Consider the following 23,221-nt stretch of genomic DNA (forward strand, 5'->3'; position numbering starts at 1 on the left):
CACCCACCCACACACACACACACACATACACAAAAGAAAAAGTAAAAGAAAGGGGCTCAGTCTGAGTCTGTAGGAGCCAGTAAGTTGGTAGGCACGTGAGGATAAAGCAGTTGTTCTGTGGGCAGCTGGGCAAAATCATGGGTATGAACTCTCACGGTTTAAATGACTGAGCATATACACCAAGTCATCTGAGCACAAACCTGAAGGCCTGGACTGCATGGAGAAACCATTCTCCTGAGCCCTGTGTGAGTAGAAAGGTGCACATCTGAGTTAGGGTTTCCCGATGCAGAGCTCTCTGAACTACTATGCTGTGTCCCACGGCCTATGCAGCAGCAACGCTCGGTTCATACTGTCCTCTGTTCTGATGATGAGTTTAAATTTATTTTAAAATTTAATTTATAAATGTTTCTGTTTATGAATTTCCACTGTGGCTCCTTAGACTTTACCTACCTGTCTGGGTTCTGATGTTAACTGCTGCCAACTCATTCTGGGATGTGAGACATGTTGTTTAATTCTTTGTATCTTCATTATGAAAATGGGCTGTCATATCTACCTTTAAGCTTATTGAGAAGATTAAATGCTGCAAAATACATGAGAGATTTAGAACAGTACCTGGCGCAAAAGAAGCCCTTTGTCTTAGTCATTTTCTTCGTTGCTGGGACAAAAATGCCCAACACCTTGAAGGAGAACAACACCTCCACTTGAAGGAAAACAGGTTTATTGTGGCTCACATTTTAGGAGTTGCAGTCCTAGCATGGTCAGAGGGCTCCAAGTAGAAGCAGGAGGATGGAAGGATCTAGTGGAGGAAGCTGCTCACCTCTGTGGCATGCCAGAAGTAGAGAGAAGGGAGAGTGGAAAGAGATAAACACTTCCAGGTCACACACCCACTGACCTGCCTCTTCTGACCAGGCCCAGTTTCCAACACCACACCAGATATAGCACCCCAATAATCAACCACCATCCACAAACTTCACTTCCTGCGGGCATGAGGCTTTGGGGCGACATCCAGATATAAACCATAACATACTCGTTACCTGTATTATTAATAATTAAAAACGTGTACAATTCATGATTTCAGTCAGCCTTCAACACACCTGTATCCCTCACTTTTTATTTTAAAGTACGTTACCTCTCATCAGTGATGATTTTCTATATTTAGCCTTGGGAGCACAGAGTTGAGGGACAGTGAAATATTGATACAGTATGTAACATTTTTCCTCTTTCTATTAACCTGAATTTTCTTGGGAGTCAAGAGAGGAATTTTTGACAAATGTATATCAGATCCCCAGGAAGAACTATCAAGTAAGAGCCTGAAGCTCGAGGGAGAGGTTAGAACAGTAGTGGCATGCAGCGGGCTGTTTGCATCATGGAAAGCTCTAAAAGGTTCGCCATCACTGGGCTAGGAGGCAGAGTTTTATCTTGGTTAGTGCTTTGTGCAATCACCAAGGCAATGGATGAATGAAGTAAAGAGAGCCAGGCTCCACGCTGAGGATGTGCAATGGTGACAGGGTAGGAAGATGAGGTGCAGCCAAAGAGACAGGAGTAGCCATGGAAGTGGCAACAAGAGTAGGAGAATGGTGTTCTTTCCCTCAGGAAGGGAGTAGGCAACTGTGAGAAGTCAGGGGAAACGAGCCAGGGAGAACACTGGATTTGGCACAGTGAGAGGTGGTAGTCACTGATGACAATGATTTCAATGGATTAGTAACAAGAGAAGCCTGGTTGGAGAGGCTTACCATTTGCACACAGGGTTCAGCGGCCAAGCACTTGCCTGGCATGTGTAGGCCCTGTGTTTGATCCCCAGCACACACACACATGCACACAAAAACCTAACACAAATACGTAGTAGGCTTTGCGTGTATGTAAAAGTTTATTTTTAACAGTACTAATTTAGCACTCCAAGAAAAAACAGACTCTAATGAGAGCTGTCAGCTATGCCCCTAGCCTAGTAAGGTTTCATAAAAGAGGTGAGATTTGAGGATGGTTTAGGGCATGGAGGTGGTTTCTTTTTCTTTTTCTTTTTTTTTTTTTTTTTTTTTTGGTACCGGGGATTGAACTCCAGTCCTTGCGCTTGCTAGGCAGGGCACCGAACCGCTGAGCTAAATCCCCGGCCCCAAGGAGGTGGTTTCTTAGTGGACAAGAAATAGATATCATCCCCAGGCCCACCAGACACCATAAGCAGTACAGGGAGGAATCAAGTCCCCAATAGAGAATGAGAAAACACAATGGCGCCCAAAGACCACACACACTTAAGACTCATCCCTAAAATATTCTTTGATGCCTCCCCTTTCCTAGCTTAATGTACATATTTTCCATATGCATCTCTGAAATTCATGGTAAAGAAAGTAGAACTCCAACATGGTTAGAAGCCTGAGAAATTCATTGGGACTTGAGTCTATACCATTTCATGGGCATTTGGTTTAGCCCTAATTGTGATGCCGAGGTTATTTATTGGAGCTGCTGTTGCCATAGAATTAATCTTCAGAATCATCAATGAGATCCAGAAGCACTCTTTTAAGTAAACGTCTTATTTTTGAATACTTTCTGACTTACAGAAAAATGGTGAAGATAGTACAAAAAGTTCCCATATGGAGTAAGCAGCTTACATTAGTATGGTACATATGTAACACTTCACAAACCAACACGATATTATTATTATAAAGTTCAGTGTTATTTAGATTTCCTCGGACTTTTACCTTATACCCTTTTTTTTGGTTCCACATTCCCATTCAGGATGCGACAATACCTTTAGTCGTCTTTTTCAGGAGGCATTGTAAAGCCCTTAAAAATCTTTCAAGAAAGCAACAAGGTTTAAATGTCCTTTGGTTCCAACACTGTACCTCATACCACTAAAGGAAAACTCTGTTCATGCTCTTCTAAAACCAAACGGTTGGAACTTGAACAGGAACACAGACAAAAGGAAAAAGCCTTAGTTACATCTTGAGGTAAAAATTCAACGTTCTTGATCACAATGTAATAATGTGCAACAGCAAGTGGAAGATCTGATTCCCCTTTTATTGCTCAGGAAGCAGGTGATTAAAATGTTCAAGGCCTGCCAGTCTCTTTTTGCTCCTGGTCTCCTAGCAAAGAGATTGGTGTGCTGCTCACTGTACTTGGCAACCTCACGCAGAATCTGGCCCAGTGATTTGAGCAAAGCTCCCCCGAGTTGGCTTTACAAGACTGAACTCTTAAATTTTTGCAGGTTGGGGTGGGGGGAGTTTTGCAACATGAACTATTAAAATCCTTCCACAGAAGGTGGGCCTGGCTGCCCAGGCCTGTAAATGCCAGCATCTGGGAGACTGAGGCAGGAGAATCAGAGTATGAACCCAGTATGTGAGCTCTTAGCGACTTGGCAAGACCCCATCTCAAAATTTTAAAACAACAAATGGACTGGGAATGTAGCTCAGTGTGGAGGCCCTGAAAAGAAAATCCCTCAATAGAAGGCAAAGAGGACCCGGGCTCGGTGGTGCTCACACTTGTCTGAGACGCCCATGCATTGGCACTGCGTAACCACGAGTCCTACATCCATGGCCTCATGCAAGCTCAGTCAGAAAATACACAGGAGAAACTAATGCATCCATACTGAACATGAACATGTACAGGCTTTTCTCTTGTCATTATTCCCTAAACTATAACTATTTATACAGCATTATGTATGATAAGCAATCTAGAGGCAATTTAAAATTATACAGGAGGGTCTGTGTAGATTATATGCAAACGCTATACCATTTTATATAAGGAACTGACTCATCTTCAGAGTTTGGTATCTGCAGGAGGGGGCAGGGGATTCCTGAAACCAATCCCCTGCGACTGCTTAGGGACGAGTGTACACTGTCCCTTCCTCTATTTCCCTGCAGCCCTTGGAAAGTGTGTAGCATGAGACAGAAGAACAGTGACCATAGCTTGGACTTTCAGCTCACAGTGCATATTCCAGGCTGGCATAATGTATTTCACCCTGTGGCCCCATCAGAGTCACAGTGAAGTTGCAAGTCTGCCTTGAACCTAGACTAAGCGCATTGGTAAAGTTACAGGAAGTTGGGGTTGTCTCGCGGGACTTTTGCCAGGGATCATCCTCAAAAGCCATGGCACTGGAGAATAAGCTCTAAAGTCCACCCTCTCAACCATATACAATGACTGACTATGATTTCCCTGTTTTGGCTAAGCCATGTGATGAAATTCCTCCTGAGGATGAGTTTTGCTTGTTGCTTGGATAACATGATACACCCCACAAAACTAGGAGGGAATGGGCAAAAGAGAAAGTAGAGGTCAATAGCATGTCTCTTTGACTTAGCTACTATACAGATTCCTTTAGATAATATAAATATTCCTGGAAGGCCTCCATGTGTCAGTTGCTATGTCAAAGACTGGGGAAATCACAGCCAGCAAGAAGACAAAGACTTTGTCACATCAGAAACCCGACTTTCATACACACCAGCAGCAGGGGTCCCGCTGAATCCAGTGAATTGGTGGATGTCCTAGTCACTTTCTAATCGCTGAGCCATGATACCTGACATTTACAAATTGAAGGGGAATTTATTTTGGCTCACGGTTTTAGTCCATGGTCCGCCAGCTCCCAGGCAGAAACGGCATGGCCTCACGTCATGGCTGTCAGGAAGCAGAGAGAAAAGTGAAAATACAAGCAGGGAGATGCAATTCCAGGTTATACCTCCGGTGACCTGCCTCTTCTGACCAGGACCCACTTCCACAGTACATCCAGCTCTGAATTCTTCATAGACTAATCCACTGATGGCCACAGCACCTCCATAATTCTAACACCTTCCAGAAGCCTCACCTCCAAACACATGAGACTTCTGGGGCATGTCCCAGATCCAAACCATAGCAGTGAGTGAAATCAACACCCAACTGAACTCAGTGCTTTGCTTCTTACTCCTCTTGGACTAGAAACACTTGAAGTGGAAGATCTGAAGCACTTCAGCCCATTTCTATTATTAAATCAATAAATCTTGAAGCAGTAACTCAATTGTTACCTGAAGAATCCTGGCTCCCTGAGCCTGTGGACCCAAAGAAAGTGAAATTAGCACTAACAACTTGTATTTTGCTGACCTGTGCTCCCATCTGCCTCAGGCAGGTCCTTACCTTCTCCATGTCCCTATGTCTTTACAAGAGAGTCTCTATCACTTATTAAAGTGTCATGAGTCTCAGGCCTGTGCTCCCAATGACCCTTTCATGTGTTTCCGTCCCTGACCACTGTCAGATATTGACTGTCCCTTACCTTTCCCATGGAACCCTCTGTTAATTGGAGGACCAAAGACAGTGCCCAGAAGTGTCCCCAGACTGTTATTCTGCCGGAGCCAAGTGGTGCACTGGTCCTTCACTCCTCACTGTGCCAGATCTGAGCTGAGAGAAGCCTCTGTCCACTGCTCAGTGTCCTACTTTGTCATCAGGGCAAGGGGCACTTGCGTCCCACTTCCCAGAATTCTTGAGGCGCAATAAGAAACCTGTGCCTACACCTCCACTGGACTCAGCCCAAGGCACAATCAGGACCAGGAAGACACAGGTGTCACTGCCCAGTCCCTGTGCTCATCCCTGCCTCATGACCTGGGACATCCTCACCGTGCTTCCTTTTCTCTTCCTCAACCATCTGTTCCTCCTGGAGACGGTCACCTCCTCAACTCAAGACATGTCCAGATGCAAAAGCCAGGGCTGGGCTGGCCCCGTGGAGGTGACTACTCTGAGATCATGGAGCTTCGATCTTTGGGAAAATAATGACAGAGCTCAAGACAGTTGCATTGTGACTTATGATTCAGTCTAGTGATGTAATAAGCCACACAAAGCACTAGGTACACACTGCAGACCATGAATAAAAAAAGGCTGGTTGGTTTGGTCCAAAAATATGATGTTGTGGCTTAGCTTCCTCATAGTCCCTGTATTTGTTTCCTAATGGCATCGTATCAAATTTCTACAAACTTAGTGGCTTGTGGCGGTCCAGCCTTCACAACACGAACATGCCTGAGTTGGGGAGTGAGGATTGAGAAAGGAAAGAACACTCAAGCCTGAGTGGAGACCAAGAGAAGTCTGGTTTATTTCATAGAAACAGCTCCTTTTAAAGGCATATCAACAGGAAGCACGTGACTCCTACAGATAATATCAGATCTTTGGCTATCTGAATTTCTCCCATGCAGGTTCAAAAACAAGTTTAACACGTGGAGTCCTTAAAAAGGAACAAATGTTAGCAAATGCTAATTAGGAACATCCTGACCACACATTGTGTCGATGCCTTGATTATAAAGAAAGAAGTTATCTTTCAAATGTCAAATGCCAGTGGGCCATGACACAAATGTGTCTTCTTACACTTCTGGAGGTAACAAGTCCCAAATCAGTCCGACTTGGCTAAAGTAAAGATGTCCATAGGGCTGGATCTTTCTGGAGACTCCTAGGAAGGATACAGTCCTCATTTGGCTTCTAGAGGCACCAGTGCTCCTTGGCTATAATCACTCCAATCTCTGCTTCCGTTGTAACATTGCTTTTGTCTTCTCAGTCTTCTGCTGTGTCCTTCTTACAAGAACCTCTGGGATTACATGGGGCCTATCCAGTTGATTCAGGATCATTTCCTCATCTCTAGATCCTTAACTTAATCCCACCCGCCCAGTTCTTCTTGGCACACAAGGTCCCAGATTCACAGGCTCCAGGCATTAGCACGTGGACGTTTGGGGGTCATTACTCACCCTGCCTCTCATTGTGGTAGGACTTAGAAACCAGAAATGACTTCTTTTGTTCATATTCCATACTGCTGCTATTCCTTCACACATTTTATACACATTTGAACTAGTAGAAATGAAAATTAGGCAATTAAATTATATTCATTGATTCCTAGACTCCACAATTTACAAGAAGACAGGTGTAAGCCAGGCGTGGTGGTGCACGCCTGTAATCCCAGCACTTGGGAGGCTGAGGCAGGAGGATCACTGTGAGTTCGAGACCATCCTGGGCTACATAGTGAGTTCCAGGTCAGTCTCAACTACATAGTGAGATCCTGCCTCAAAAAAACCAAAAAAGGTCTGCGGATTTAGCTCAGTGGTTCTGCCACCTGCCTTGCAAGCACAAAGACCTGAGTTCAATCCCCAGTACCAATAAATAAAGAAAGAAAGAAAGACAGGTATAAATCTGATAGAATTTGTTACAGGAAAAAAAATCAAGGGAAGAGGCATTTTTACTTTATGCTAAGTCTGCTCAGTAGTCAAACTTTTGATAAAATGATGCGGTGAATGAAACTTTAGATTTCTTTGAGGTGGTTTTGGGGATGCTCTAACAGAGCATGCTGTTACAGTCCTGTTATCACTGTAATCCTCACATGGAAAACTATTGTAGTTTATGAATAATGTTATACTACCATAGATATCATACTATACTTCTCAGTAGAAGTCATAGTACTTATGAATAGCACCAGTGGATTATCTGTATGATCCCATGCATCTTGCTTTGCTCTTATTATAACCTTGTGTGGTAAGATTATCATCACATCGAGAGACATGAAATTTGGGTTTTTGGACTGGCCCAACAATACACACTGAGTTAAACATAAACAATCACAATGACATTTTAAATCAGGTCCTGTGAAGACCCAAACTGCACGCTGGAAGCTAATTTTGCCACAATTTTGACCCACCGAGATATGAATTTTTACTTCCTCTTTTCTAAATGAGAAAATTATATCAGATGACAACAGAGCTCTTAGATTCTACAGCATAACCAAACAAAATGCTGATCACATCGGAATCATGGTGAACTCAGTTCCTACCTCTCACAGTGAGCCACAGTGAAAAGGAAATAAATGGCTTTGACCAACACAGCGGCAACTTCAGCATCAGACACTGATGAGGGTATATGAAAATTAAGTGGCTCATACCAGTGTCAGGGTTTGCTGTTGTGGAATGCAAAGAAGAAAGCGAAGACAACACTTATCACATAAGGAAAGCACTGAGGAGAGACCCAAAGTAACTTAATTTGCAACTTTGTAAGCTTTGAAATATTAGACAATGAGGAAATAATTACCTCCTTTAAATATCATCTTGCACAGTGTTTCTCTCCAAACTTCCTCCTGCAGGGTGTTTGAGGAATGGTGCCAAAGGAAAGAAAACTGCTAAAAATCCTTTCTCTCAAAAAAATTTTCAAGGTCCTAAACCTCATGCCTTTGCATGGACCCTCTGTGACCTTCTCAGCCACATAAGACAGAGTAGCTAGCTTCCTTCTTGGCCTAGACCAGGAGGGTGACAGCACCTGTCCCTCTGTGGATAGGCGGGAGCCTCACTGGAAACAGGTGACCATCCCTCCTTTCTGGAGCGCTCTGCAGGTGTCTCCAACCCTCCTCCCTCAAATGAGTCTTGCTGAATCCTTGCTATCCCTGTAACAAAGGACCAGGTAAAGATAAGGCTTAAGCACAAATACCTTTGGGCAAGGTGTGTTGGTTTAAATTCCTATGAAAGCTTAAACAGCTGATGTTAGATCCCATTTAAGATCAGGTTTTTTTCAACACTGTTCACCTGGAAAAAAACAGGTGGAGGGATGATGGAAGAATTAAGAGGAAGGCCCAGCAAGGGGATCCTGGGCACGGGGGAGATGCTCTACTCACCTCCCACTGGCTCATCGCTCATCCTCATTAGCTGCTGGGTTTCCCACCAGTTTAATGAAACCACCTAGAGCTTCTTGTCTCTGAGAATGGACTCAGCCTCTCTCATGGCTGTCAAGGAGCCTAGTGTATGTTTCCAGGAGTGAACTTTCCAGCCATACCATGTTGGGATGTTAAGAATGAGATACCAAGTACTTCCAGTGGTGCCTGTCTGGGCTCTCCTGCTTGCTACAGCACTGGCTGTCTCTTAGAATTCAGGCAGGTGTCTAAAACGCATGCCTACAAGAAGTAGGAATCTTGTCCTCAATCCTACCCTTAATCCTACTCTCTTGGGTCTCTCCATTCCCTTAGTGATTCCAAATGTTAAAAGAGATTTATCGGGAGAGCCTGGAGTTAGGAGTCAGCAAGTGGAGAGATGCTTATCATCAAAGAAAATACAAAACAAAAGTGTCTCTTAACTTAGAATTTGCTGTCTCATCTCTCTTGTCCTCCCCAATTCAGTCTCCTCAGTTACCCTCCTCAACCACAGATCAGAACAGATGTCCCTGCTACAGTCACTCCCTCATTTTTGGCCCTTGCAGTGACCTCCAAAGTGAGTATGGACACCATTTAGGGTGAAAGCTTGTTCCAAAGTCCAAGACAGTGTGGTAGAACTGAAAACATGCAAAGATTCATTTTTATTTATTTTTTATCCCCAATTTTTAAAAAGTTCTACTGCTTGTGTATTATTTCTAATGTGGACAATGTGTAAGTAGCTCATATATGTTTGGCCTTTGCAAATTAAAAAAAAATTATATATCTACTGGGGAGAATTTTAAAATTTTTTATTGATGGGGTAAAGATCAGCAGAATTCAGTGAACAAATTGATGCCAACATAACATTTAACCCCTTCAGGTTGGCCAGGAAGGACCTATCTAACCTTCTGTTGCCAATGTTTTCAGCCTCATGGGGCCCTTAGCCATCTGATATGTGCTCTGAACACATCAAGCACTTTAGTCATTCAAGATTTTGCTCAAGTGACTCAAACCTCTGCATTGTCTCACCTCTCCCACCCCTAAGACCTCTGCTTAGTCCAAACATCATCCTCTTTGGGAGTCTTTCCCACCCTTTCCTGCCCAACCTTTCATTCGTATCTTTAACAAGCACCACCAAAGACATTGCCTTAAAATTATTTGCCCTGTTGTTTATTCACAGAGTGTATCCTAAGTTCCTTGGGCAAATTTCAAGTCCCTGAAGGAGACACCATGTCTTCTTCCTTCTTGATTTCCCATGACTTTGGCTATTGCCCGGCCTTAAACAATGTTCCTTGAACGTTGATTTCTCATTTTCATTTGAGAAGAGGATTTAAAGTGCAAGTTGCAAAACCTTAGCACCTGCTGTGTTCATCAGTATAGTGCTGATGTACTTTAAAATATCAGACACTGCTATAGTTTGGGTCTGGTTGTCCCTGTAAAGCCTCATGCAGTCATAGGTGGGAGAATCTAGAGTGTGTGATGCTGGGATTACAGGCATGTGATTACTAAACCACTACATGCGAGTGATTGGTTTGGCACTGCCCTAATCCTGGTAGTCCAAATAAAGAGGGCAGGAAGATGCTGGTAAGGTCTCTTGTTGCTTTTGCTGCTTCCGCTGCCACAAGCTGTTGCCCCTCTGCCACCCTGCCTTGGAGCCAGACCGTCATGGACTGAAACCTCTACACACTATAAGCCAAATGAACCTTTCCCCCTCTAACCTTGGGTGTCGGGTATTTTGACTCCGCAATGAGAGAAAAGTAACTAATACAGTCACTCTGAATAGGAAGACCTATTTTTCTTTGCAATGTAGTCTAGGGAAAGAGGGTGTGTTTGGCTCTGCGCAGTTATGTGGGGACTTGAGCTTTTTTGTCTATAGTTCTGTCATCTTTAGGGTACTTGGATCCTCCACAGAACTTGCCATCACATTCCATCAGTCGGAACTCAGCCACATAGAAATGAAGTCCAGCACTCTTCTGAGAAAGAAGAGAACTTGGGTATTGGTGGGCACCAGGTGTCTCAAAAGTACCCAGATCATAAGGCACAATGATTGACCTTCTGGAACCATGACAAAAACTCAGCATCAATGCATCTAAAATAGCAAAGTGAGATGCTGAAAACTATGTATAATTATTATCTTTGAGTGTTTAAATCACCAAACCTGTTTAAAAACTACAGCCACTATCCCAAATCAGTTTAAATGGCGTTTTTCTATTGCAGTTTAAGAAATCTCAATAGTAATGAATACTAGCAACTAGGTCCATGCAAGCAAAGACTTCTGAATTAGCAAATATAGACATCAGTTATTTCAGAACAAATTTCACACAGATTCCTTTTCAATCTAGGATTATTCCCAGCATATTTATACTTGGCTCCAAAGGGAACACCTCAAATGGGATGAGTTCTGTTTATGAGAAGATTATTAATAGGGAGATACTGTACCCGTGGGAGGACAGCATTCAGACCATTTGCCCAATACAGGCTTGAAATGTCTTTAATAATGATATTTTGAATTCTGTAATCTAAACACAGAAGACAAAAAGTATAATTGCAGAAAAGCTTAGTGACATTCTCAAAATCTTTGCAGCAATTAATAATCAAATGTGATCTAAAATTTTAATTCAGGAGGGAGCTTAACTTAAAACCAGAAGTGATTTTTCTTTTAAAAGTGGGAAAACTGAGGGAAGAAACTGGGAAAATATGAGGGATAGAAATTAATGAGGTATGCCGGGGATTTAGCTCAGCAGTTCGGTGGCCTGCCTTGCAAGCACAAGGACCCGAGTTCGATCCCTGGTACAAAAATTGAAAAAAAAAAAAAAAAAAAAAAAAAAAAAAAAAGAAAAGAAAAAAAAGAAAAAAAAAGAAAAGAAAAAAAGAAAAAGAAAGAAAGAAAGAAAAGAAAGAAAAAAAGAAATTAATGAGGTACATCGGCAAGAAATAGTCTCAAATGTAAATCTGATCTGTATTTCTGGGGTGAGGATGGGTAATAGCTACAGTCTGAGCAACCCAAGAAACACTTTAATGCTGGGACTTGAAGAGCAAGCAAAGATGTCTCACCAGTGCAGTCCCCAAAGTGTGACCTGTAAAAATCCTCAAAGATTCCAATAAAGGAGACCATTTGGAATTCCAAGTATATCCCATGAAGCAAGTGAATTTGTCTATTTTCTGTTACAGTAGCGAAATACCTGAGATTGGGTACTTATAAATGAAATATGGTTATTTTATTCAAAGTTTAGGAGACTGAATATGATGCTGGCACTGACTCCAGTGAGGGCTTCACGGCAGGTGTCAATACGGTGGGAGCTTGTGGGAGAGAGATTACACAGTGAGACCGAAAGCCAGAGTTCCAAGAAGACTCAGGCTCATTCTTTTATAATAAGCCTCTCATAAGAACGAATGAGGGTCCCACAATAACAGCAAAAATTCCTTCTGAGGACAGTGCCCTCAGTGACCCATTCACTTCCCACCAGGTCCCATCCCTTAAAGGTCTTACCAGCTCTAAATGTCTCCATACTGTGGATCAAACTGCCAGCACATGTACCCCTGAAGGACAACCCACATCCAACCTCAGCAATGAGACAAATCTGCACAATCAAAGTTGGGTTAACAAAGTGATGCCTAGTATTTGCCAAGACTGAGAGGAATAAGGTGGTTGTGCTCACACAAGGGTCTCCAGGGCGTTCCCCGTCCCGCCTACTATGGCTTTTGCTAGTAATGCTCCCTGATTGCTATTTGCAATCTCAGTCCGTCATTCCAGTGTGGCTAATCCTATTCATTAGTTCCAAAAGTGAGCTCCGAGCATTTTAGTCTGTCATTATTGGGAAAGAGATTTTCCCCATCTGGGTGTTATTCAGCTGATGAATGACAAGGCTGGATCTGCTGATAACTATATTGTCTCCAGGAGGTGTGAGCTTGTCTGAGAAGGAAGCCCACCTAGGAGAGAGAAGAACTAAGAAATGAGGAGACATCTCTGACAACCTCTTTCTAAGTAGCTGTTTCATGTCACTTGGAATCCTTCCTTGATTTTTCACATATGTGAGTCAAGTTTTTTATTTTTTCACTCAAGATAGTCTGAATAGGATTTCTAACTAGCGGTTTAAAGAATTTTGGTGCACTGATATTTGATAAACTATGTTTTCCCATTCAATCGATAAAATCTGTTGAGTCTTTCTTTGCTATATGCTTAACACTGTGCTGGAAACAGAATATAAAGCCAAAAAAGAGCCACCTTGAGGGCTCAACCTCCCATAGCTTGCTCCCACCAGCTCAAAGCACCGCTGATACAAGTGTGACTGGTACATACACGACTGAACCATTGAGCTTCTCGTATCACTGATGGTACAAATGGATCTAATCACTTTTATCAGCCTTTTTACTAATAAAATTAATAAAATGTGTATAAATGGACCGAATCTAGTTGCTTGAATCTGAATAATTACTGTCCAAATATAAATATTCACACTATTCATACCAATTAAAATTATTACAGTGATCAAAAAATTTAGCCATCTCATTAAATTAAAAGAAATTTTTATATATTTGTGAATTTCTTTAAAATGTTTTATACATAAAGGTGGCTGATTTGTGCAGAGTGCGCAAATCACCGTAACATATTTGGCTTTTTTTTTTTGTGGCCACAGTGACACCTATTTTTTCAGATAGTGTTTGACATCATTCTCTACATCACTTGCATCTGTTTCTTGCCAATTCTAAATAAGCTTCTATAAAATGAATTTTTTAAGTAATTTTTAAGTAATTTTTTAAGTAATTAAGTAAATTTTTAAGTAATCCATGCCTTTTCTTCTCAGGTTAGTATTTTGAGTATAATTAATTCTCTAAATTCTAAATCTTAGAAGCACCCCATTGCTGGTGTACATAATATGCATTTACAACTGCTACACCACAAATTAACTGTTTTTAAATTTTTTCTGCATTTTTTTTTTCAGTACCAGGGATGGAAATTAGGACCTTACACTTACAAGGCAGGTATAGAGCCACTGAACTAAATCCCAGCCCCATAATTTTTTCTGCCATTTTAACATTTCCCTTAAGGAGCTGTAATATGATAATATCTGGTCTGCTAAATCAACACCTTTCTTTGCATTATTGTAATCAAAAACAAGGTTAAGTTTTATATTACCAGGTTTTCTTTCAATCAAATGTACATGTATGATTTTTATAAGTAGTTAACATACAAGCAGTTCTTTTATTAATCCATTTAGAAAGTTTTACACCTGAAGGATTTTCAGAGTTTATGATTTTGCCACATTTTTGCTTTGACTTTGATTGTAATGGTAAAAATATTCAATTTGGCTGTACTGTGCTGAAAAAAATAAGTTTCTCTTTGTTTTTCTTGTGCTGGGGTATATTTGAATAATAACTATTTGCATATAATGTGCAGTGTTCATATAATATGCTGTTCATTAATTTCAAAACAACATCATCAGAATACCTGTGTATCCAAGAGTTTGCCCTTTTTCCAGCACACACATGTAAATCATAGATGTAACCATTAGGCAAACATAATTTATGTAATTTTATTCTATATTTGTGCCATATTCCTTCAATGCATCAGTGAAAATACAGATGTTCTTGCTATAAAATCATACTTTTATCTATCACTACATTTTTTCCAAGTTTTCTTGAATGTACTAATAATTTCTTCCACGATTTAAAAAAATGTTTGTTTGTTTTCTGATACTAAGGATCAAACTCTGGACCTTGCGCTTGCAAGACTGGCATGGCACCACTGAGTTAAATCCCTGGGCCCCATGATTTAAAATATTTATTCAAGGGACCCTTAGTTCTGCCTGTGGTATTGTCAGAGAAATGTGAACAGTTCAAAAATAGCTAAAAATCAACCACAATGTATGGCATTCTTTATACATCCACTGGCCTGCATATTATTTTCAGATCAATACAATCTATTATCTGGTAATGGCACTGTCTTCATAATTAATATACCCAAACATTTTCATTTTGCTGATTGTAACAGATTCCCAGCACTGGTGATGTTTTCTTTTTGTACCAAAGCTTCATTCTATGGCTCATCTATTTGTTTCTTCAGTTATAATTTTGAGTACATTATCAGATACAAATAATTTATACAACACGAAAGGATCGCCGCAATTAGTATTGCTTATTACAAGTTCCTCATTTCACAGTTTTATGTGTTGAGGAGAATGGAGAGAGCCACAGACTGAAACAAGAAGATTTTATGTCAGGTTTCAGGTGTACAAAGGCCCAACAGACTCCTGTCCAAAGGAAGAGTGTTGAACAAAGAGAAGTTATAGTTGTTATGCATGTACACAATTTTTTTTTCTAGTGACGTAGCGATTGAGTTTACCAGAACAGGACAAGGGCAGAAAGTTTTGTAACTTCGCCTTGCAAGAGCATGGTGTCATAGGAGTCCTATGGGAACAGAGTGTCATAGACTTTGTTTGCAGGACACAGTTGTCAATTTTATCTGTACCCAAACAAGGAGCTACAGCTACAGGGAGGGAAGTGATGGCGGGGGGTAGGGGCCTGCCCAAGTCTGGGAAGGGATTGTTTTTCTTTAAGTCTTGCTTCATGCGTGCTCATGTCCGATCATATTCTTTCTGTTATCACCTATCATTCTTCTTGTTAATCTCCTACCTTCATATTCAAACCTGTACTATGTTCATTGAATGTATTGACTACGAGATTACATTCATCTAACAGTAATACATCAACATCTGAAGAGTAATAGGTAGATTGTGATCTTTTCCTCTGAGAAGATATAATTACAGATGATCATCTGATGAAGCAACCCTTTACTGTGTTTGACATTGTACTGGTAAAATTTTTATAGGATTGAAATGCTCTTAAAATTAAAAAATAAATAGGTAATAATATACACACACACATATATATATACATACATATATATATATATATATATATATATGAAAATTAAATACTCCTTACAAAGGATAATGAGAAGAATCACCACTGAGCAACAAAGCAGTAATAAAAGAAAATTTTACCACTGAGCTTACGAATAACCTAGCCATGAAATAGCAATGACTGTTTTTGTTTGAGTGTCTTATACTAATAAGAGTCTATGCAGGTTAGCTCTGTAACATAAGAGGATCGAATTCAAACCAGAGCCATCTAGCAGTGAGACGTACAAATCAAATGAGAGCTGTTTGGCAGCAAGGCATAGGAATCATGGCCCTGTCATTGACACATTAAACTAATACTCATACTCAGGATGATCATCCCTACACTAAAAACTGCATGGGATGTTAAGTTTGCATCGAACTATGCCCAGAGTTGGATGATGTCATGATAAATTTCATAAAGGACATAAAACTGAGTATGAGAATATTTCTTGGGTGGAGGAAATGAAAAGAAACTTACACAATTAGAGTAGGGTGACAAGAATTTGAAAAACCCCAAAGGAGGACAGAGATGGATGCTCTTTGAAGCAGCAGAGTTGGGGTTGAGAGTGAGAAAAGACAGTTGGGGTTCTGTTGGGCTGGAGCCCTCTGGCCTATCTTGACTGGCACATCATTTTCTCTGCATCCCTACTATTCCTGTGCTCCATCATTGAGACCTGCCTGCTACGCCACATCGAGTCCCTCCCCAGCCCACCCTGGGCAGAGGCATGGGCAATGGGGTGTATTTGTGCCCACTCTGCATAACTAGAGTGGAATCTGCCCACAAGTGAACATATTCAGAGTGAAAGTAGGGTGTGCACAGTCTATGTTCAATAAACCCAAAGAAAGAAATCCATTGCAAAGTGGAGGAAGACAGTATCTAGCTGACATCTTTGTGAGGACTCCAATAAATTGGATACTGGGGATTTTTATCCCAACCAGTGCACCCTTAGTAAAGCTTCTTAGCATGTGGGCTCCTTGTTCTGGCCTTTGGGCTCCCTAGTGTCCAGCTAGAAGGGATCACTAGAGGTCCAGGCAGGCCCTTGAGCATTGGGAGTCACTTGTGAATCCTTTTGGAGACTTTCATGCCTGCTTGCAGATCAATTTATTTTCCCCCTTCCTGCCTCCTTCTCTGCATTCGTCAGAGCAATCTCACATCTGAAAGGAGGAGGTGGAAATGTTCTCCCTAGTCTGTGGGCTAATGTTCCTTACTCCCTTTCCCTTTAAGTCTGCAATCAGAGAGGGCCAGGGGGATTGACAGTATCCCTAGTTCTGTGAAGGCAGGGTTACTGGGACATGAAGTCCCAGAAACCTCTGATGGAATCTGGGACAGGTGGTCATCTAAAATTATCTTGAAATTACTGAATTCTTCCTGGTTCCTTCCTATGGGGGGGTACTGACCAACACATTCTAATGCTATTTAGAATCATTAAGCTTTTGTTCAGGGAGAACTCTGTTCCAAGTTCCTCAAACTTCTTTATTTTGTTTTATTTTGTTAAAAAATTTGTTTTTGTTTTAAAACTTCTTTTATTTTGTTTTTATTTTTGTTTTAAAATGTACCTGTTAGTAAATCCTTTATGAAAAGCCCTTGTCAACTTCAAAATGAACACAAAACATTATAAAACACCTTATCCAGACTCCTTAGTGGAATTTAATGAGTCTGTCTGCTGTGTGCTTTATAATCACATCTATGTTTAATGTATCCCTTCTTAGTTCACCCTTGTTTGTCTTCCTCCTTTGAGTATAAACCCCTGCGGGGCAGAATTTAGCTCTTGTTTATCTCTGCTTCTTCTGCTTGACCTAGGCCAAGGCCTAGCACACAGCCCACGTATGGATTTGCCTTCCTCCCTCATTGCCAGGGCTATAGCTTCTGGGTCCTCAGGCACAGGCCCAGTGTGGTTCGGATGTCTGATGGCACAGCCCATTAAAAGCAGAATCAGGTCCATTAGAATATAAGCTGCATGAGGGCTGGGCCTTAATTGTCTGATTCAAGGCTGTGCCCCTAGGACTAGCAAAGTGCCCGCCACCTAATAACTCTCTATAAGCATTCGTTGAATAAATGAGTGGATGAATGGGTGGAATGATAGATAGGAGATGGAGGGATGGATGGATGGATTGTAGATAGCTAAATTTAGCACATATCTTGTAGGCAGTCAGGCAGGACAGCCTTCAAGAAGCCAACATGGAGGACAATCAAGACACATTCACTGAAAGCCAGCACTGTAAAAGAAGAGAGAAACTACCATACCCATGTACTTCCCCTAAGGATGAATAGCAGTGATTGATATTCTAAATAGGTATCAATCATCTGGGTAGGGGACAAAGATCTTCCAAGAAAGATCCCTGACCCACCCCTTACCACCTAAAATCCTTGCTTGTTCCCTATGTGCTCGCTACATGACTTGTTTCCCTATTGGATCCCCATTTAATCAATATTACCTAAGTGACTACACATCACAATCTTATTGGTTGTTCACAGTTTTGTCCACCTTGACATAATTGGGTTAATATTACCTAAGCGACTGTACCTGTAGTCTCACTAGTTCACTATAGTTTTGTCCCACCTTGAATCCGCCTCATCTCATGGCTTTATCCCATAAAACATCTTTGAGAAGTTGGCTGAGCAGGTAACCCACTTTTTAGACAGAAGCTTTGTTTCAATAAATTTCCCTACTCTTAATCTCTGTTGTTCCTGAAATTCATTCTTCAGTTTTAGAGAACACGAACTCACATTTCGGATACTTAGCAGGTTTGGGAGTTACATCTCTCCCCCCATCTACATCAGACGGACAGATGGATGGATGGACAGATGGATGGATGGACAGATGGATGTATAAATGCAATTACAACTGCTGGAAATCAAAATCTTATCTTCTATTCAAACTTGCTTAGCTGAGTTTATTTTTATCCTCCCTGCATTCCAGACATCTGCAGATAGACTTTCTTTGTCTGCCTGAGCCCTGGCATTTTTAGCTTTGACTTTCCTAGATCTCCTATTGCCATGCTTTGTCACTTAGTGGCCTAATTTTGCACTTTAAGTGTTGCATGTCTGCTTGGCCTCTTTTCTGAGGTCACCATACTATGTGGACACATATTTAACTCCTCAGAAGGATCCTTTCATTTATTGCTCCACGGCCCTTCCTGTGGGGACCCTGTCAATGCCTCCACACAGTCACAGTCTCCTATGCTGCTCAGTAAATACAGATTAACTGAACTGTATTGTTTGGTCTTTGCCTTCGATCACCAGGTAACTGGGAGAAACTTGATCAAGTTTTGAAACTGAAATCTGATGTCTTCTGCAGTAATGTTTGTCTTAGTCCAGTGGCACCAAAAACTAAGACCACTCATCTATTGTATGCCAGGCACTATAAGATGTTTTCTCTAAACTGCACATTGGTGTTATTCTTAAAATATGAAAGCTTACCTACTTTACTAAGTTCATTCAATGCTGCTTATCTTATTATGTAGTTTTGGGCCCCATAAAATTATTTAACAAAGTCAATTCATAATATTTTGGGGGGATAGGAACAGATAAATCAAAATAACTACACTTAATATTGGTGAGTGACAATCAAAAAATAGCCAAATAAAATGAATAGACACTTCTCAGTAGAAGAAATAGAAATGGCCCATAAATGCATGAAAATAATGTTTAACATCTCTGGTCACTACAGAAATGCAAATCAAAACAACACTGAGATTCCATCTTACTCCACAAAGAATGATTTTTATCAAGAAATCAAATACTGCTGGGGGTTTACCTCAGTGGTGCCGCCGCCTGCCCTGCAAGCAGAAGGACCTGAGTTCGATCCCTGGTACCAAAAAAAGCAATCAAATACTGTACTGACAAATGCTAGCAAGGCTGTGGGGAAAAAGGAACACATCTGCATTGTTGATGGGAATGTAAACCAGTACAACTAGTACGGAAACCAGTGTGGAGAGTCCCCAAAAAATTAAAAATAGAAATTTCATTGGACCCAGCTATTCCCTTTCTAGGTATCTTCCCCAAAGAGTTAAAGACATCATATTACACACATACCCACATCTGCAGCAGCATAATTCGGAAACACCCTGTATGTCCATCGACAGATAAATGGATAAAGAAAATGGGGTATTTATATATAATGGATACTACTTTTCCATAAAGAAGGATAAATTTGAGTCCTCCCATTATGAGACCATAGTGTTAAGTGAAATAAATCAGATGTACAAGCTTAAATATCACATGGTTTCTCTTATATGAGACCCAAAATATAAATAAATTAAAGAACAAAATAAAAGAGAGCCAATAGGAAATAGGGAAACAGATCTTCTTGTGAAAGGAAAGGGGACCGAGAGATATAAGGAGAGAGGAGGAAGAGGAGGGGAAAGGATGAAAAAAGAATTAAAGTGTTTTATGCATATGTACCAACTCCGCATGAGGAATGCAATCACTATGTACTAGTAAAAATTAAAATAAAAAGAAATAATATTGATGGGTGATTAGTTTTTTCATTGTCTATTAACAAAGTTATAATTGACTGATACACAATACGTTTGTAGGGGACCAGGAAAAGGGTACATGGATCTGTAAACAAATTCATATGCTTAGGGAGGGGTGGAGGGTGCATTTGTCTAGGCAGACATGAAAGTTTATCATTAACTAAATGTTTCATTGGCATCCATGCAATGTTAACAGGCAGTGTGTGGGAAGCTGAATCTTACAAGGAACTGTTTGTCTCCCGAATTCCAGGAAGTCAGAACCCACCGGAGGGAGAGGGCAGGTGTGTGTTGAGGCTTTACGGGTACGGCACACTAGTAATTGTATGGTTGGTGAGCATGCTGGCTCGAATAACTCTGCACGTCTGCCCCTGGATCAGATGTAGAGCTCCTTGCTGGCACCCACTCCAGCTCTCTCGGCGCCTTATACCACTGTCAGCAGACATCACTGGGGGTTGTACACCTCAGCTTAGCAGGGTTCAAAAGTCTGGCTGCTGCTTCTCCTGAGCCTCTGAGATCAGAACATTTTTGCCTGCCCACACCGGACAAAAGTTTACCACTGCTTGCGTAGGGGTCTCCTTTTCTACAAGCTGTGTATTTCTATGGAGCAGCTGCGGTAATCAAACTGCATGTTTTCTTCCAGGTGAGTTGCAATGAACTGGCCCCTGAAGAAGAAGCAGGAGGAGCACGCTGGCCCGCACTGGGCGGGAATGGCACTGCCTTCCCGACACTGCCTCCTTCTGATCGGCGCCCTGGGCATCTTTGCGCTTGACTGTTTCACCAAAGGTCAGAAGAACAGCACGCTAATTTTCACAAAGGAAAACACCATCCGGAACTGCAGCTGCTCTGCAGACATCCGGGACTGTGACTACAGTTTGGCCAACCTGATGTGCAGCTGTAAAACCATCCTGCCTTTTGCAGCAGAGCGAACCAGCTACAAGGGCCATCTGACCATCTGGTTCACGGACTCATCTGTGCTGGGCCGCCTGTTGAACTTCACACCGGTCCAGGACCTGAAGCTTTCTCTGTGCAGTTCCAACACCCTCCCCACCGAGTACCTGGCTGTCTGTGGGCTGAAGAGGCTTCGAATCAGCACAGAGGCCAAATACCCTTTCCCAGAGCAGAGCTTACTCATCCACAGTGGTGGGGACAGCGACTCCCCAGCGACTCCCACATCATCACACAAAGGCTGGGAGGCATGTATGTATATTTCATTCCTGGATGTGGCTCTTTTCAACAGGGACTCATCCTTAAAATCATATAGCATTGAAAACATTGCCAGCATTGCCAATGATTTGCCTGACTTTTCTCACTTTAAAGCCTTCCCAATGCCAAACAACAAAAGCTATGTTGTTACTATCATTTACTAATATTGTAACTGTGTCCGAAAGCCGGGAACCTTGGCAACAGATGCACCATTTAAACGAGGAATCTGGCAACAAGGCCACCAGACAGGTACCCCTACTCACAACTTAGCCTCTGTCCCTACACTCCCCAAATTTGCAACTGAGCTACTCCTACAAATAGCCAGCTCCATCTGCTCTACTGGGATGCTCAATTTTGGGAGCTATTTTGAAAAGGAAAGTAAAAAGAAACCCCAAACAGATGATTTAGTCTGGAGGCATGTCTTGAGGATCAGCTAGAGGCTAGATCTTTGCAACTGGAGCCTGTGAAGAGTTGTCAGATCAGAAGTAGAAAAAGCTGGAGTTTGTAAGGTACCTTCTTTCAAAATATAGCTGTCTCTTCTTATACATTCCAAGACCCCCAATGAGTGCCTGATATACTGATTTTTTTTCCTACACATACCTATGATAATGTTTAATTTGTAAGTTAGGTAGATTGAATCACTAATAATGGAATAATTATAATAATATTTGTAATAAACATTATGCAAATGTGTCTTCTTTCTCTCTCAAAATATTTATTTGTACTGTACTCACCCTTCTTGAAATGATCTGAGATGATACTTATTAGAAGCACTTTATGGTGGCAAGCATGAAATTTAAAACTTATGAATTAATTGTCTTTTTCTGGAATTTTCTATGTAATATTTCAGATGGTGGTTGACCACTGGTAACTAAAACCTTGGGGAGGTGGGAACTGTGGGTAAGGGTGGAAATACTGCTCTGCTGTAACTTCTTCTCCTTTGTTTTGTGACATTGTCTGGAATTCCCCCAATTCCAGTCAGGAATGACAGATTTCAGAGCTTTTAGGAATTCCACAAAATGACTAGGCTGTATTAGACTGGTATCTTCCAAATACCTTGCTAAGAACAGATACATTGAGAAAAGGGAATTTTGAGATTATGTTTATGGAGGGTGAGAGGAATTAAAACAAGTGTGGATTGGGAGGAAAATTAGTACCAAATGAAGGAACAAGGGTTCTGAAGAGAGGGGCGTGGAAGTGATAATCAGACAATGTATCAATTGCATATATTGTATCTCTGAATTTTGCTTAAAGTGCTGCCTAATCCCAGGGAACATTTTCTTCTAGTCCTTCTCTTTCATTTCCTCCTCTTTCTTTACATCTCCTACCTTTACTCTCACTATCCTACTTCCTGTATTTCTCTTCTCATTTTCCTTTTCCTTCTGTTTCTTTTCTTCTCCAGAAATTAGAATTTAGATTAAAATCAGTAGAACTGTTAAACTACATTAAGGACTAGCTTGGGAATCTAAAAATCACTTGTCACATTCTCGTGGTAAAGGTACTCAGGTGCTTAATTTACTAATGAATAATTAATTTTTTTATAGTACTGGGGATCGAACCTCATGCATGCATTCTAACACAGAGCTACATTCCCAGGCCTTGGTAAACTTTTTGTTTAGAAGAGATAATTAATACAGGAACTTTTAGAGCTCAGTTAAGTTTAAGACTGGAAAATTAGGACACATATATGGCATGGCTAACACAAATGTGTTATAATACGTGTTATAAAACAAACCAAAGCAACATAGTTTTTAAAAAATTCAGTTGCTTCAGCATTGTACCAAGAAAAGTCTCCCTCACAAAGACCCAACCTTCCATATAGTGGGATGACAGTTGTGGTACAGATGTCTAACTCAATGCATTCCTGCATGCATGATAGCATAATGATAAAAAGTTTTACCATGAAATAACAGGATGTCCCAGATTGGTCACTTTCATCATATATCACATTCATCATATTTTTCCTCTGAACCTTAACATAACGATAATTGAAATAACCTAAAATATATACATATGCTTAATTGGTGGGGGATTTGGC

At 41.1% G+C, this 23,221-nt stretch overlaps 1 protein-coding gene and 1 long non-coding RNA gene across 5 annotated transcripts in view; one reads left to right on the forward strand and one right to left on the reverse strand.

The window, feature by feature from the left end:
- Positions 1-21,367, forward strand: part of CUNH21orf62 (chromosome unknown C21orf62 homolog) — a 38,775-nt gene extending 17,408 nt beyond the window's left edge. For 2 of the 4 annotated variants that reach the window (XM_033755901.1, XM_010608655.3), the window contains exon 2: positions 20,621-21,367. In XM_033755901.1, coding sequence (XP_033611792.1) covers positions 20,631-21,347 — 717 coding nt within the window. In that variant the 5' untranslated portion in view covers positions 20,621-20,630 and the 3' untranslated portion in view covers positions 21,348-21,367. Of the gene's footprint in view, positions 1-20,082; positions 20,283-20,620 lie in introns of those variants that run through there. The other 2 variants (XM_010608654.3, XM_010608653.3) reach the window with 2 other exon arrangements.
- On the reverse strand, positions 4,436-5,734 carry LOC104851453. Its single transcript, XR_777226.1, has 3 exons — positions 5,572-5,734; positions 4,986-5,009; positions 4,436-4,602 (listed from the first exon to the last, which is right to left on the reverse strand). It is a non-coding gene; the product is annotated as an uncharacterized LOC104851453 (long non-coding RNA).
- Positions 21,368-23,221: the final 1,854 nt, after the last annotated feature.

This window comes from Fukomys damarensis, unplaced genomic scaffold (assembly GCF_012274545.1).
Source record: "Fukomys damarensis isolate Sample0158 unplaced genomic scaffold, DMR_v1.0_HiC HiC_scaffold_24, whole genome shotgun sequence".
Lineage (NCBI taxonomy): Eukaryota > Metazoa > Chordata > Mammalia > Rodentia > Bathyergidae > Fukomys > Fukomys damarensis.